The sequence below is a fragment of the Vidua macroura genome, chromosome 10 (genome assembly GCF_024509145.1).
Source record: "Vidua macroura isolate BioBank_ID:100142 chromosome 10, ASM2450914v1, whole genome shotgun sequence".
In the NCBI taxonomy this organism is placed as follows: domain Eukaryota; kingdom Metazoa; phylum Chordata; class Aves; order Passeriformes; family Viduidae; genus Vidua; species Vidua macroura.
The window spans coordinates 15832995-15850902 of NC_071580.1; the positions used below are offsets into that span (position 1 = coordinate 15832995).

The following is a 17908-nucleotide window of genomic DNA, read 5'->3' on the forward strand; positions in this document are numbered from 1 at the left end:
ATGTTCACTACAAATATTAGCAGAACAACAGAATTGTAGCTCACTATAGCTTGGCATTAATTGCACTGAGAAACCTCCCTGTGATCATTCAGTTTGCTTCCTTCAAGATTATTTTTTTCATTGATCAGTACATTTTATATGTTCAAAATGCCAAGATTAGGAGTCATAATGAAAGGAGGAAAAGCAGCAGGCTGTAATATATATATCAAAAAAATATATATGTAATGGTCACTTACTGTTTATTGAGATTGCTTCTTAGGAATGATTATTGAACAGCAAGTTTTGGGAAGCTGGTTATGCTTGTTCAAAATGGTAGGAAATTGAAGTTTCTGATACTTTTTCACAAGATTAATTTTCTTTAGTGATAACCTGGGGAATTCTTTAAATTATCTCATCTTAGTTGATGTAGCACCATCTGCCACATCTGCAAAGGAGATAATTATTTTTAGGAGCAGCTGTGGGTTTTTTGATTAAGTCTTGAGTCATCGAGGTCAGTATTTTTGAATTATTTAACATAGGAAAGATAAAGCCATTAGTTTGCATTTTGGACAGTAATACACGATGTGTTATTATTACAGTTAGTAATATAAACCTCATAGCCATTTACTACAGTCCTCTAATTTCCAGGCAATTTGTTTGTATTCTTTGTGAGTGCATACAGCTTGTGGGAAAAAAAGTTATTACAATTCATGAGTCGATAAGACAGCACCTGTTGGCAAATGAGTGTGGAAACTTCTCTGTTAATGTAAATACCAAAGTGAAAATGGTGCACTTAACACCAAGTCTTAGGTCCAGGTTCCCAACTTCAGTTTCAAAAGCTGAATTATATGTTAGGATCTTTCACACCAAAAGAAAACTCTCAAAATGAGCCATTCCTTAACAGAGATTGATTGCTATGCCTGTGGCTTTTTGTGGTACCTGCAAGTCAGATGAGCACATCTTACACAGATCAGCATTCTCCATCACCTACTAAACAAGGGAACCAAGAAAATTTGAGAACTGAGACCTAAAAACTAACAGCTTTCTTTTTCTTGTAATGAAAAGGCTCCAATCTGTGCCAGATGTCTTGAAAATCCAGCACTTCATGTAAGCTCTTAATGTGAAGTAAAGAGCATAGTATGTGAATGCAGAGCTATCATTTGATGATGAGCTGGCTGCATCTCTGCAAGAGTTTCATTCTGCCTCCTGCTATTGAGGAACTAATGAGAGCAGAAGCTTCTCAAAGCCAGAATAGTTTTTCCCTGGAGAGTTAGTGAAAAATAGATTTGTATCACTACTTTTGCTACAGAGCTAGGGTGGCAGAGCTGTATGGCCTAAGGAGGGCCTCTTGAGAAACACCTGTTGAAAATGAAAGCTTAGAAAGGGTACCCATGGGATAAAGAGAAGAGGAAAACTTTGCCCTGAGAGTTGAGATAATTGAAAAAGAGATGTTGAAAAGTCAAAGCAATGTTCTGTGTTGGAAGAAAGACCTGTGCCCCTGAAAATATCTATGCAGGACCTCATACATTGCACTTCCCTGAGTTATGGAAGACTCACTTTTGTGGTGAATTCCCAGCCTACAGAAGCACAGCTGGGTGCTCATTTTCCCATCAGCTGGCATGCATTGCTGCAGATCTCCTTTGTGTCACACCTGGTCATGTACCTGACTGACCAGCAAGAGTGGCCAGGGGGTTTCCCTGTTCCTCTTCTAGAAATTGTGTAGTCATAAACTCAATAAGGAAAAGGCTGTGGAGTCTAAAACTGAATGTAGCTCTCCTATTTTGACACCTCTTTGTTAAAAGTTTTCTGCATTTCAGTGACTGAACCCTGACTGGTTGAAGCTGTTTGCAAGCAGTGGGAGCCCAGAGTTCTGTCCCTGGCACAATTCAGGAGTTGAACTGCAGTGCAGCATGAGAACAGGAGTTCTGCTCAGCAGTTACAGAACCAGAGACATGAACCTAAGACAAAAAAGAAGCTCTGAAAGTCTTAGAGATACTTGTAAATGCATTGTCCCTTGTCCTGTGAAACACAGTTGTTGATTTTTCCTGTGCTCCAAGTAATCAGCTGGATGTGAAATAAAACTCTGAGGACTGGAATAGGTGACAAGAGGATTTGGGTTTACCAAATTTAGGGAACATCAAAGGCAGCTGGGTTTCCTGTCAGAACTTTAGTATGAGTGGAAGCCTAGTCTAATTTAAAATATTTAATGGCATTCTACATTTATTTCAGTTAGCATGTGCTTTTTAACAAGGTTTTCTGTATTTACAAATGAAAAGTGGGCTTATTTTGAAAAGAACACCGATTTTAAAGGATTAAGAAGCTTTTACAGATCATTTCACTTTCCGCATGACTTGGAGGAGAGCATTACTTCTGTATGGGACATGTCATGTGCTACCCCTTGCTGAAATACTGTCCAGAGGTAGCACAGATTTGTTTATACTCCAGAATGTGACTCTCCAACTACATTTTCCAGCTATGCTTTAATGTGATATTCTATTTGTACCGTTTAATTAAGTTCCAAAGAAGGCCTTCAGGTAGTTGTCAAATTGTTATCTTTGTTGTTGTGAGACACAGCAACACCTCAGGCACTGAAGTTCAGTTCCCTGCACACAGTGGAACTGAGAGCAAATAGTCATTAGCAGCCCATCATCTCCCTGTGGCAGGGCCCTCAGCCTTTCTCTCAGTGAAGAGCAGGAGAAAAGAGTACAACAGGCCTTGTAATTCAACCTGCAGGTCAGCCTTGATCTGTAATTTTCTATTAGATTGTAGATGTGATGCATCTTATAAAAAGAGGCAGTGCACAGCTTCTGCTGGGAGTGGTGAGTTTTACCTCATCCAAAGGCTGCATCTCAATGTGGACTTATCAAAAAGGATACTTAACTTATATAAGATTTTACCCTCTGAATATGAGGTTCCTACTTTAAATGGAGTTAAAAACCAGAATTGACTTCATTTTTTAAATTTCCCTCACTCTGTTAAAGAACTCAGTGTAAGGGCTATAAAATGCTATTTTGCTGTGTCAAATCCCAGAAAAATTACTGCCCAGAAATATTACTGTGTATCTATATCATCTGAGCAATAAAGCAGAGTTATGTAAACAGGCAGAAGTCTTCTTTCTAAGTACAAATGATACTGGTATCTTCCAGAGTATTAAGTGGTAACACACTTTCCAAGTGAAGTCAATTAACCCTCTGGTCTCTCTTGTGCACTTATATTCTGTCCTCCCATGTGATTCATTAAACATCCCCCCAGCTAGCAATTAATGAGTCCTAAATTAGTTTTATATTTTTTATTAACTCTTCTGATTCCAGCACATCTAGATACTTTTTAAAATTATTATGGAATAGCACCACACACATCAGCAGAATTCTCATTGATGAAGTTTCTTACCAGTGGGAATGCATATATTCATGGCTAGTCCTAAGCAGTGTCAGGTGAAAGGTACATGCATGAATCTTGGAGGGAAAGGCAGCCTTAGCCTTAGCATGGCTCTGGATTTCAGGGAAAAAAGTGTGAGTGGCCTCCTCTTAACATACTGGTTTACAGCCCAGTAAAGGTGACTGAGGAAAATGCACTTTAGGTTTGGGCATAGCAGAACAGTCTGTTATCCCATTGGAACCAATGAGAGATTATTCCTCGAGCCATGGTAACTTGGCCACTCTTTATGGTCCATCACAACATGTTCCACATGTTCTTATAGATGACTTGCAATAATTAAAAGCACTCCAAAGACCTAGTCTGGGAAGCAGAACATGATACTTTTCTCTTAGCATGTTCATGGATAAATAGTCCTATAGCACATGTGACCTTTAACTGTGATCATGTCATGACCAGAAGGAGAAGCTTCATTAATCTTGGACCAATGTGATTATTAAACAATGGAAGATCTTTGAAGACTGGCCTGAACTATTCCAAAAGAAAAGTATGAAGGTTGGTTCTTGCTGTGTATGCAAATAATTTGGCTGGGGGAACTTGGTTTTATGATTTTGTACTTCACATCTGCACAGTTCCAAAGTAAACATGTTGTGTACCACTGAATCCACTGAATAGAATATGTGCATGATTTAGCTTAGCCCCAAACCTAGAGCATACTGAGCTGTTCCATCTGGATTACAGAATACTGCCTCTCCTGTTGTGTTTTTTTTTTACTTTGTAATCATTACCCCTTTACTTCCATCCTGGCAGGTAAAAATGCAGTAAATATTTTTGTTGTTTACCAAGCGGAATTATTGCAGCAAGTATTTCATTTGCTGCTCCAAGCTGCCTGCTTATGAAAACAAGCTAGTACCACTTTTTACAGTGGCATTCAAGACAGACAGGTCTGGTTGTAGGCAGTTTATGCTTTCCTCTAGTCTTCAAAAGACATCAGTCTGCTCTTTTATATCCAAAGTGTGTAGATCAGGATAGTCTTCCAAAAAAGGGAAAATTAGCAATTAATAGACTAGTAACATCAGCTAGGAGAGTACAGACAGCATCTTGTATTCTAAGTTATATCTCTTTACTGACCTGTCTTTTGGTATTATTTGAGTTACTTATGTAGCTGAGTCACTGGAAAGGTTTTTGGGGGCTTGTTTCTTTTTTGTTCCTCAGCAACTTTGAATCTCCACTGATGCATGAAGTCCCAGAGCGCCAAGGCAGCAGCACAGACAGTTCTGCAAGCAGTTTGGGAAGCTCTGTCACAGCATGTAAGAAGGTAACTTTTAAGTTTATGTTATATTCAAAGTCCAATATATATATAGCTTTGCTTTTTAGCTTTCAGCTTTAGTGAGGAATACAAAATTTAAGTGATAGTTAGAAAGGGTTTGATACAGAAAAGTAACTTTGTGGTTCTGTTATGGTATCTTGCAAGTTTTGTCTGCCTGGTCTATACTTGTCTGGTCCCAAAATACATTATACATATATGGGAGGTAAACTCCCATTGAACGTTTCTAATTTACTGCATTTATCTGACATTCAGGACTGCTCATCAATAATTGACAAGTTTCTGGGACCCAGACAGAGCTTTGCTTCTCTCAGGTCAATGCAATCGAGGGTTCTTAATGAAAAAACATTCATTGAAATGGTTTCTATAACAAGAGGTGGTATAGAATGCTGTTATTGTTTCCTAAAAACAGGTTTATATGGAATAATTTAATTTAGAGCATTTGGGGGGAAAAAGTGATACCTGTGTGTGTATGTATGTCATCAGGGGGGTTCAAATGTCATTTTATGTCTGTAGCTAATTTCAGTACAACTGGTAATAAAAGGTGAAAACCTTTTATTCCTCCTTCCTAGGAGCTTGTTATGACAGTACAGTCTGAGGGAAGGGGGCACTACCAGAGACTATTGAGGAGGACAGGCTGTCTTTCACCTCTCACTCTGCAATAAACCTCAGAGCTCTACTGTCTCCCACAGGCATAGTTCTAGAGCTGAAAAGACAGCATTCATTTTAAACTTTCACAGTTCATTCAGTCTTCTCATAATTCTGTCTTTTAATAATGCTTTCATTTTGGGTTTGGAGTTTTTTGTTTGTTTGTTTTCTGTAAGAAGAGTGAAGGATAAAACATGTAGATGCTAAAGATTTTTTCCTTATACCGAAAACCATCCACAGAAATTGTGTTAGATACATCATTGATATAAAAAGAGAACTCAATAAGACAGATGTGTATGCTGGGACTGGGCTTTTCTTCCTCACCCCAACATGGCTAAAAGATAAAGTGTCAATAGTTCATTTGATCAAAAGATTCATTTGCAAAAAAACACTTAGTTTTTAAAAATACTGCTGACTTTAATTGGAATCCTCATATAGACAGAAAATCTACTGTGTGGGAAAACATCTTAAATTTTCATTTAATCTCAGAGTTGTCTACTTTATATAAGAGTGAAGGACAGTGGCACAACACTAAGTGCCACCACTGCCTTTATAAAAAAGGCTCCTGCTTGGCTACGTTCGTAAGTATCACTCTCTTTTGAAGGGTATCCTGTATCACATGTGTGAGAGCTGCTTCACCTGTCCAAGCCCATACGTCTGAGCTGTTCATTGTAAAACAAGTCAATTTTATGACTGTCAGCACACTAAAAGAAGTTATTCACTTCTGACAATACATCTGACAAACAGCAGGATGTTTCTGGCTTCTTTACACTGTTGTCAGAGTTTACCTTTATGTAAACATAAAACTTTACCTTTTATGTGTGTGTATGTGTGTGTGTGCATGGGGGTGTATGTGGAAGAGGATGAAGAATTCTCTTTTAGCCTGTGTTAGGTGATTTTGAAGTTAGATGTGTCATTGGTGGTGGAGTGAAATGCTGTGGTCTCCTGCTGCAAGGGAACAGTTTAAACAGTCGACTTGCAGGTTTGAGTGGCATGAGTGGCATGCACATTTGGCATGAATGGCTCCTGTCAGGAACCATATGAGATGTAGCCGGTTACTACACAGACCAACCTAAATGAATGCAGAAGATGTGCCCCTAGATATCTCGTTTGATTCTGTGTGTCCCACTTTCCTATCTTTTTTTGATGAGTAGTAATTAACCAAAGCAATTAAGATGTTCAGTCATGAAGATGCAGATGTTTCATTTGTGGAGCAGAGCCTTTTTAATGCTGTCTCGGTTATAGATATTTACTGTATTTTAATGTCTTGTGATCTAAATAAGGGAGCAGGAAGCTGTTACACTAAACTCATATGCAGTATTTTCCTCTGGGAAAGAGTGACTTTTCTAATCCACACTCTGCTAGAGGCTGATTTAGTTCATTGATTCACAACACACTGAGTAATGCTGACGGCTGAGTCTCTAGATGAGAGTGGAAAACTTTTTTTTAGAACCATGAATTACTGCTGATTTCACATTTAGTGCATGATGCAGATTCATCCTGAATTATTTTCTGAGTGTGATGATCCTGCTCCAAACCAGATACACAGCAGTATAGTGTGTGCAGCTGTCACATGAGTATGGTCAATGAATCAAATTCTGCTTTCAGTTTTCAGCTCATAGGAAAAATCCTAACAATGTGTCAGTGGGATTGGCCCTGCACTTGTCTTAATTAAATAAGAATGAAGAGAAGTACAAGACAGGAGGATGAAATTTTGGCAAGTGCTGCTGTTTGCCTTAAAGGGATGGACTGCATACTGACAGCTGAAGGAGAAGAGGGTTCGTTTTCTTGTTGTTTGATACAGATCACCTCAGTATATTTTGAAAAAAATGCTTAAATGCAAGAATAGCAGTGGTAATATGCTGGTAGAGATACAAAGAGTTCTCACATTACTTTTGATTAATTAACTAGCTCTGTTAATTTAGATTAACTCCTTCAAGCTTATACACTTTTGATCATTGCAGTCATATATTATTTTACTATAAGGACTTCTGTATGTTCCTTTAAAAGCATGAATATCCCATCAAGTTTTCATGCATGTGCAAACTTCCACTTTGTCTAAACACATGAACCTATTTAACAGGGAGAACTGCCTTACAATAGCAAGAGGCTGTAAGAAATAGTCCATTTATTCTTACCATATGTGTGTCTTTGATCACAGTAAGACTGTTACCAAAGAAATATGCCCAAAAGTTCACATGGCTTCTTGAGATACATTTTTGCACAGCAGGCATGTATAACCTGAGCAAAAGACCTGTGTAAAACCAGAACATGTGCGAGGACACCTCTGACACACGTTCCTGCATTCTCCCATACCCACTGCACTGTGTTTTCTGAGTAGTTTCTGGAGCCTTTCCAAATTATTTTAAGCCAACCTCTGTTCCTTAGATGTGACCAGCTGACCTCTGCCACCTTCTGCTGTGTGGACTCAAGTATATCTGGTTTTGTTTTTCTCACCCGTCCTTTTCAAATCCAAGTTGCTGTAAATTATTTTCCCCAACCTCCAGTATTAAAAATGTTATACCTATTCACCCCTCTTGACACTTCACATCCTCAAGTGTGTGTGCAGAACTACTAATGCACGGGAGAGCAGAATCTGGCCCAGGGAACACATAATCCTACTAATGGTGTTCATCTACTTGAGGTTACTTAGAAATCACATGCTGTCCAAAACATCCATGTAGTAATTTCTATCCTTAACTTCAAAGTCTGTTATGAAAAGCTGCATACAAAAAATTAAATGCAATATAAAGCCTTGGAACTCGTAAACCACCCTGGAGTGACTCAAGCTTGGCAACCATGACCTGACCTGACCAGACCAAAACATTTGTCTTTATCAGTATCTGCTTCCTGATAAAAACATCTCTGAAAAAAAATTAAAGCTACCAAGGGTCATTTAATGTCCCACAGGAGACAAAGTGGGTGAAGTGTGGACTGCCCCGCTCATTTAATGGGTTTATCATGTACAATATACATCTGCTATGATTGAGCTGTTCTGAAATGCACTCCTTCTGAGACAAAGATGAGCAGCACCAAGGATATCTGAAGCTTGTTTTGGCATGATAAATTTCTGCCTGTCACAGTTTCTCAGAAACTGAGTTTTGGGAAAGAAAGATCTAAAGTAATTAAGGTCGAAGAAAAATTCACTGTGATCTTTAAGGAAATTAAACAAGTTTGCTTGTTACAGCAAAAGCTATTTGAGCTAAAAAAAAAAGTTTCCTGTGTATGCAAAATTATGTTTTAACAGGATTATGTTTATTAGAACTTCAGCCCTTGAGGATGAGAATGTCTAGAATCTAATTAAATCTGAAATCATATATATATATGTGTATGTGTGTTTTTGTATATGTTCAATTCTATGTTGTATTCATAAAGCCTCAAAGAATGGTAATTTTTCAGAAAGAGGAAAGGAATGCTTAATTCTAGATTTTACCAACTAGTTCATAATCCGTCAAGATTTCCTCAAAAAAAAAAAAACCCAAACCCACACAACAGCTGATTACACTAACAGGAAATTGTTTCTTTGGGATATAGAGTGTATTATTTTCCCTATCTAGTCTTGGAGTTAGTTATGATGGCAGGAATCTTTTTGCACTGAGATGGGAGGTTATAAAATTTATTGAGTGTAGAGTCATTTCACTGGTAAACAAGATTAGCTAGCAGCCCCCAAGAAGAGGCTGGTGAAGCATTCATGAGCCTTTGGTATTCTCAGAAGAAAGTCTTTGGCACAGAACTTCCCCTGAGTATTTTGTGAACCTTAAATTTGTATTTTAAAGCTCTTTGGAAGAAAACCCATAGCAGTGCTGGTGTACTGAGAAACAAGCACAAAGGTGGAATGTCTCCATGGAGGGCAATGAAAAAGGCACTGAAGCAGGCCAAGCTCAGGGCCTCTGGTGTTTCCCATTACCTTCTCATCCCTCTCCTGCTGACTTTTATTCAGAAATCAATATAAGTATAATACAGGGAGTGAAATATTAACTGTGCAACTGACTTTCTACCAGAAATATAAAAATTAGAGTGGGAGTTAGTCTGTGGGTAGTAATAAGCTTACTTCTGGATGCCCCCAAGTATTAGAAAACTGTGTCAACTGGCCAGATGAGCTTTCCACAGTCATTCATCTTCCCTGAGAAATGAGAAGGACTCACAAGTTATTCTCACTTCTCTTCCTAAGGAAGAGATCTAGGCTTAGAGATTAAGTGTTCTTGAAGTAGGACAAATGTGTGTCAATACAAAACATGCAGTCAGGTAAAGGAAAGTACTGTAGATAGATTTTCTTCCCTAGGTAGAGTAACAAATTTATATTTTTAAATATAATTATTAAAAGTCCAAAAATTAGAGTACAGGCTATTTCCATGTAATACAAGAATTGCAAGAAGTACAAATAAAATATACATCTATTTCACAAACATACTTCTCAACGTTGCTGCCTAGGGAAGATGATAAGCCATAGGAAATATTCTCTAAGTAGCACTAATGGTGCAGCAGTATTTTCCCTGCTGTTCCCTAGCTGTTTTAAAGATACTAATGGTCCCTCTTTTTCATGATAGAATATTAGTGCAGAGGCAGAAAGTAAAGAATTCAGTTTAATCTAAGCATCAGATTTGCAAACTGGCTGTGCCTCTTTAAAGTCTGCAGATCTCTGTAGCCCCTTTTTGGTTTTGTTTGAGTGGAGCTGTGGCACACACTGTAGGGCTGAGTCAACACAGAGATTAAACTCAATGTTTTGGTCTCAGGGTGCTGACTGACCTCAGGACTCATTACAGAAGGTCCAAAATACTTCAACTTCTCAGAAAACAGAAAAACTTGTTTAAGAAGGAGGAGTTTGGAGCCTTGGAAGTCCCTAAAATGAGGCTGCTGGCAGAATGAGTAGTACTGATCTACTGTGGAGAGAGATACAGTCAATCATAAAGGCTGCAAGTTGGTGTACTCTGGTGTAATTGAATAATTAGTTTTCCTAATATGTCTGTTTATCACTTTAATGCAGAACAAAACCAATAGCAATATTTTTCAATAAAAAGACTGGGTTTGGGCATTTTCTTCAAGTATCTATCTCCAAGGACTCTCAGTTCTGGAAGAAAATACTTCAGGGGATATATAAGTGATTTGACTAAAGGTGCAGTAACTGGACGGGTCCAAACCAAAGAGATCTGTCTTGCCCATCTTTCTGCCCCCACCCCACTCCCCCCAGTTTTGTCAACAAAATTTCCATTGAGTTACAACAATAGGGTTCTGGCCCCCAAAGCACAATAGGGCTTAGAAAAATTTGCAATTATTTTAACTATTTTTAACTATTTTAACAGATTCTCTGCAGTAACAGTCTGCTAGAATCAACAGACTACTGGCTGCAGAATCAGAGGACACCATGCCAAATTGGCTTTCTAGAAGACAAGTCGGAAAGCAACTGTGCCTCAGTAAGTACTCACTGCCATCTCCTTGAGAGTTATTTGGATAGGATGTGGAGCTGACAACAGTACATGTTAAACTAAAAAAGTCTGCAATTTTCAGCTTTCTTTTTTAAAAAAATACGCAAACTAAAAATACAGATTTCTATACAGAACACATTAATAAAGACTACTGCAGAGATTTCCCCATATTTGGCTTTCAGACTTTGGTGGCTCTCTGCATTTTTTTATGTTCATAATCTGCAACTCACAAGAGAGAAAAATAAGCCAAAGAGAAAATTATTCCGAACCATAACTTGTTAAGTGGCAGGTTGGAAAGAGCAGATGTTTAGAAGGCTGCTCAATGTTCCTGAAGGCAGAGAGACACAATTAAAGAGAAAAAGCTCTTTCCATGTTAGATGAAAGGAAGCTGCTGAAGAACTCATACAGAATTATTTTGCACTTGAAATTAAATTTTAATCTCATTATTGTGGGTTATAATGCGATTAAGATCAGCTTTTGTTTAATAATGCATGAAGAAATAGGAGTTACATTGCTTTATAAACTATCTACCTGAAACTGGATGGAAATACATGGCTATGTTTTTAATAGTTTTTTACTTGATGGAGGTCTCAGAAGAGCAGATCTTTCCTCAGAATCCTGTTCAAATGCTATTCCCTGGTCTCAGTGAGCAAAGAAGGGCTTTAGGAAAGATCAGCCTTATCTCAAGTAAAAGGTTTCCAGCACTGCTTGTGCTGCACACAGCCTAAAGACCAGATGAAGGCTCTCACAGAGCCTGCTGGGATTCCCTCAAGGACACGGACACTCAGCTCCAGCTGATGAACCCAGACTGCTGCTGCCAGGAAACTGAATCTCCATCCATGGAGGCGGCGGCCGGAGCCTTTGTGTCCTGCCTGGGGTGACGCAGAGTGCCCGAGAGCAGCAGGAGTGACACAGCAGTGTCACTGCAGCCGTGACATTTAGGAATATGGTCAGAGGTTATTGGACTTAATTCAGTCATACCCAGCACTGCTCTATCAGTTTCCACAAGACAGAGTGAGCAAAACACACAACCTAGTCCCAGTGTACACGTGAGCAACCTTACAAGGTGAGAACCTGAAAACATTCTTAAGCAGAGCAGGTTCATCTGGCAGATAACCGGTGGTATTCTCGTTTTTTCATATAGGAAGGGATTACTTTTAATGCAAAACATATTGACTATAGTCACCTAATTTTACTATTTAGTATTTAATATCCTAAAAATTAGGCTTATTTTCTCAGAGAAAATTACTACCTAATATAAGAATTACTACCTAATATAAGAATTAATTCTGGCTTGCTTTTTTACCTGTTGACCTTTGATTTTTGCTTAATTTTTCATAGAATCCTAGAGGAAAATATATTTATCTCTGATAGGCTGGGCATAGCAAGCAAAGATAAGTTGTTATAGAAAGATTATGCCATTGCTACCCTCCTTATTTCAGGCAACATTGTCTGATTTTGCCATACTGTCTGCTTTAAAAGGTTAAACTACCTTAAAGAGTTTTTTCCTCTACACTAGTGTTATAAGTGGTTTCTTTCTCTTTGGAGGATATTTCTCTAATTGGTAAAATTTTCATTAAACTTACTTCAATTAACAATGGTACTGTTTAGCACCAGTTTACTACTGAGATTAGGATACATAGTTTCCTGTTCATATAATCAGGTAGTATTTTGGAAGTATTTTAATTATAGATGTCTTGTTTTGTTTGTTTCTACTGAATGAGAACTTAATCAAAATCCACCTAACAAAATAAAACACATGAATTTGTGAGACATAATCATGTATAAGCTCCACATAGTGATTTATAAATTAAATTAAAATTTCTGTAAGGTGACATTCTTCTTTCCCCATGGAGTGACCTCATAAAATAAAAGTAGTTTCACATAAAAACAGATACTTCTGCTTACTCCACTATTGCCAGCTTTCTTTTCTGGACCTATAACAAATGTTTCCTGCTTTGGACATGCTTTTATAAAGACCCTATTGGAAAAGAAAAAACTGATAGATACTTTGTCCCTAATTTCTCTCCAAATATCTAGACTAGATTAATTACCGGTGCTGAATATTTATGGTTGGTTTATGTTAGACAAGTTAAGAAATCTAAACTCTTGCTTAGTTAGATGATTAATAGTTGTCTTCTAGCATTGGACTCTTCTAAAGCACAGTCTCTTCGTCTTGCACACAGAAATGTCAATTATGACTTTATCTTAGCAGTTGCTAAGATTTAACACTTTTCTTCACAATGCTTTTACAGCATCTCCATGTTTAAGGTGGTATTTCCACACTGCTAAAGATGTATCTTAATTTTATTTTAGGAATTCTTCATGAACATAGTCATTAAACCATTATTTAGGAAAAGAGCAGGATACAAAACTAAATGAAGAAACAAAAAATGGTGGTATAGTCCTGCAAGATATTTGGCATTCATCTGGTTCAAGATACTTATAAGTGAATTTTCAAGATACTCTCTGGTTTTCATGCTCCAGGCCATCAAAAAGCCATTAGAAATTATATTTGCACTGAAAAAAAAAATCTGTCAAAATGGACCCAGGCTCCAATGATCTCCCCACAAAATCATCACATCCCATCACTCTTTGCAGGACGATCCTGTCCCAACACGGAGGCTGGGAGCAAGACATTCCCACTCCACACAGCCTAACAGAGAATTGTCCTTGAGAACCACTGACGTAGGCAGGTAGAACCTCTCCTCTCCAAGCAGTGTGCCTTTGTGTGAGGGGCAGTGGATTTCCAGGCTGGCAGAAATCCTGCAAACTTCCTGTCGAATATCTTGGAGAAGCAGAAACTTTACACCCCTAAATGGCAGGATGGAAGGTGGAAAATACCTGCCTTTCAATTAAAACAAAGCACTAAGAAACACTGCTTATTTCTTACTTTAGCATAAAAAGATAACACTTTTTAAAGAGTCAGGATGTGACAAGGGCTCATTTTAAATTGTTTTATATCTCCTTAAAGCTGAGAAAAAAACTGGATTTGCAGGCAGATGGATGAGAGAACAGTTTCAATAAAGTGTTAAAGGTTTTGAAACATTCTTGAAATAGTCCAGCAGCTTTTCCATTTGCAAGTGCTCCTACTCTGTAACTACAAAAATGCTCACTCCAGAATGCTCCATACAGGGATGTAAGTAATGCAGGCTGTATGCATAGACATAGGCAGTTGGATATTGGTTAAATCCAGCCCAAGGGAGCAGCAGGAACACATGGTCAGAGCAGAGGGAAAGGACAAGGACAGTGGCCCAAACTTCAGTCAAATTCAGTCACAGTAAAACACCCTCATGTCTAATTGTTGGCTGCTTTTCTGTGCCCCTGTGCCATTGGCACTTTTTTGGAAGTGGTCTGGTGATGATGGTGGAAGCACAAAGGAGAGTGGAGTACAGCATGACTGGGGGAAGGGGATAGTGGAGGCAGCAGCAGCCACTGAGTGGGCTAATGCCACATGGAAAAACCCTAATCTGTCTGCAGCAGAGAAAGAATTACAGTTTAGGGTTAGTTAAACTGGTTAGTTTAGTGCAGGAGAACATACCCAGCCTAGGAGACAAACTTGAGCTTTGCAAAGAAGGGAAGCAATGCTTACCTTAGTGAGTGACAAGTGAGAGAGAAACCAGATTGTTACCAAAGCAAATAGGTGATGTGATGATGGATCACATGGCCTGTGGTGTCTCTGTTAACTGAGATAGTGAAGAATGTCATTTTGCTATCAGAATGGCTGGATTTTCAGAACTTGCTGCTTGCCTTGCAACTGGATGACTTTGCTGTCCTAAGCAGGTATTTCAGCATTATCACTTTCATTGCAGATTAGCCATCAAGCTTTCAGACAACAAGGAGGAGGTTAAGGATGTCCTTATGCACTAATTTGAGCTGGTCAAATCAGGGCTTCTGTGGTCTCACCTCCTCCTCCAGCTCCTGCTTCATCTCATTTAGTGCCCTGGCATTTGTACAAATGTGCAGTAAATCAATTCAGAGAGAAAAGTAACTATGAAATTAAGAAATTAGTTTTTCTAGCCAAGTCTTCCTTGAATCATCTCACCATATTGTCAGATAAATGCCAGTGCTCACTCAAGGGATGGAACAAAACCATCCAGGAAACAGTTACCACAAATTAATTCAAACTGAATGATAACATATGCAGAAAGGAAAAAATCTTTGGCAAGGTGTATTTTGATGAAATAAAGGACAGCAGGTTTCACATGAGTAGTTTGCATTCTTTTCTTCACCCAAGTCTTTTTAAAGATATGGTACTACATATCTTTGGATGTTTAGGTAAAAATACACAGATTTTTTTTTTTTTCTTTTGGCATCAGTTTTTCATACTAGATTACTTCCAGGTAACTTGCTAACATAGTGCAGACAATGTGTCAGGGACATTTTCTATCCCTTAGTCAGGGCCCATGTATCCAATATGTTCTTCAGAGTGTCCAAAGGATGAGAGCATGCCCTCACTGAAGAGTGATGGTGTAGTCTTACAGGAGCTCAGAAAGGAGGATTATTCCCCAGGCTGGTAGTAGTCAACAAGGCTTTTACACAGGCAAATACAGAAGTGCAATCTTGAATCCCAAAGGAGGAGATTTTTGTTTGTTGGCTTGTTTTAAAACAAAGCCATGTGTGTTCCTGAATAGTGACCATGCACAGCTGAAACAGGTGCTTTGTTTTATTGTGTTTGAATGAAGTTTTACATTTGCTAGCAAACATAGCAAAGCCCTATTTTTCTGCCTAAAACCACCAGAGCTATGTACTAAGACCTTTTTCCTCCCTCATGAGATTGCTTGCACACCTCAGCACTGTGTCGTAGGCAGGGAATTACAAGGCTGTTTATTTTACCTTTCACTCCATAATTACTCAACCATCTTCAGGAACAGCATTGTCTCTTTCAGAAATCAAAATCCATCCATTGCTTTCCAGATCTAAACCATAATTACAGGAGATATTTTTAGGTTTAAGTCTCATCTTCCTATTCAGCTTGATGATACCTTAATTACATCCTGACATGGTGCAGGAATCAACAGCGGCAGGCTAAATTGTGGCATTAAGTTGTAGTCCTTTCTCAGGCATGTGTGGGTGTTCATGCTGCTGTGGTAAGGAATTGTACCTTCCAGAGAGCCCCTCTCTGGCTTGCACAGGGAAATAAAACCTCTCCTCTTCACCAATTGCTCTCTGCCTTATGGAGCACAGTGCAGGCAGACTGAGCACTTGCTTAAAAGACCACTGAAAAGATTACTTGTATAATCTGTAAAATATGTTTCACTTTCTGCTCTTGTGCATACTTGGCTCTGAAAAATATATCTTCACATATGAGTTAATGTTAAGATAGAATTCAAATATGCTCTTAAAGGGTTGCATTTCCACATTTTCAGTACCACACATATATCATACAGCAGTCAAAAGCTGCCTTGTGAATCTCAGAGTGTGAAAGATTGACAATAATTTTTCTTATTTTCCCTGTAACTTTAGACTTGGGACAGTCTTTAATCTTCTGTCTACATCTGCCATCTACTTTCCTGTCCCTCCATGAGAGTCTCACACTGCAGTGGTTTTCTCTGTCCTTAAGAGACGCAGGTGCTTAACCTTACTCTGACAAAGCTATAAATAAGCACTGGGAGGATCAAGCATGGTATTGCAGCTGCATCCTCTTCAGCATTCCACTCTGGCATTTTCTCAGTGCCTCCATGACCTGCTTTATCAAGAAATGAGATTCTTGTGCTACCTCCAGAGTGGACATCTGTGACTGTGCTGCTGCTATAGCCACAGGCTCCCTCTAACATGAATTGCAGGCTGAGGTTCACAGAAATTTGTTAAACAGTAAATATACAGGGCACTGGAGAGAGTAGATGGTGCATGTGGCATAAATATTTATTGGAATATTTTCTCTGAGTCTTAAGTAGCAATTAATTACATCAAACCCAAAGGAATAAGCTTTAATGGGTAGAAAATATTCGCAGCTGGTTTTGAAGCAGTGGATTATGAAGAGATAACTTGGGAAGATTCATTAATGCAGTCCAGCCATGAAAATAGGGATAGTCTCTAAAATATCAAGAACCATAAATCCACCAAGTCATTTGAGATAAGCACCTTCTGAAGAATAATTTGGACTAAATTTCAAATTCATTACTGCTAAAAATGCTATAAGGAGAGCAGTATAACACATCCTTCTGACAACTTGCAAGGTGTACCTAAAAGAGAATTGTGGCTGGGCTGGGGAGACAAGGGAGAGTCATGTCAGGACCTTATTTAGGTGAATTTGATTGACTTACAGGAGATGCAGAGTTCTCTGCTTTTGGAAACACTCCATTAGAGCCTGCAAGAAGAGTGGTTGGAAACCTCATGTCATGTTAGATAGCAGTTGTGCAGCTCATAGGAGAGGTTTTTACATGGAAACTGAAAGGAGTAATGTGGCTTTTGTGGCCATCCTAATGAAAATATAGGGCAAGAATGGGAAAAAGACTTCCTCCACTCCCAGCTAGAGATGGAAATTGCCGTTCTCTAATCATGAACAGGACCACAGAACAGAAGGAAGGCTCAGACCTCATTTCATGTTGATGTTTCCCCAACCTGCCTTGCATCCTGTTGTAATTTTGAGCAGAGAAACTGTGAGTAGAGTGCCATGGTCCTACTTTGACAGAAGTGGATTTTTTGATGGTAGCCTGATCTGACTTTGGTGAGCTAAGGAAGGTACTGCTGTGTCCCACTGAGGGATAGCTGTTATGAAGCCTTTGGAGTTATTTTTAGTACAGAAGATGGGCCTGAGCTGCTTCATACTCTGAGGTTACCACTCTGTGCAGGGCTGGAGGTAATTTTCTTCACCATGGCTGTTGTAGGGCTTTTCTGCATTTCTGTATTTCTGCTGAACACAGGGAATGAATAGAGAGATGCCTTTGCTATTTCTGAACAGGGCTTGTGTACTGCCCCCACCAGTGAGTTCACTAGAGAGCACAACAGGCTGGGATAGCAGACTTCCCAAGGAAAGTTCCATAGATGTGACATCATGCTCAGCACAGAAAGCAAGGGGGACAAGGAGAAAAGGGGGGACAGAAATTCTCCCACCTATATAACACTGCTACCTCACATTTTCATTCATTCAAATCCTTTTGCAAGTAGCTACAGGGCATATCTACTACTTCCAAACTAATATTTTAATTTCTAG

At 38.8% G+C, this 17908-nt stretch overlaps 1 protein-coding gene across 2 annotated transcripts in view; it reads left to right on the plus strand.

Moving 5' to 3' along the window:
- Positions 1-17908, plus strand: part of SPHKAP (SPHK1 interactor, AKAP domain containing) — a 65001-nt gene that overhangs the window by 13744 nt on the left and 33349 nt on the right. For both annotated transcript variants that reach the window (XM_053986712.1, XM_053986713.1), the window contains exons 2-3: positions 4570-4672; positions 10630-10740. In XM_053986712.1, the coding sequence (XP_053842687.1) occupies positions 4589-4672; positions 10630-10740 (195 nt within the window). In that variant the 5' untranslated portion in view covers positions 4570-4588. The remainder of the gene's footprint in view (positions 1-4569; positions 4673-10629; positions 10741-17908) is intronic.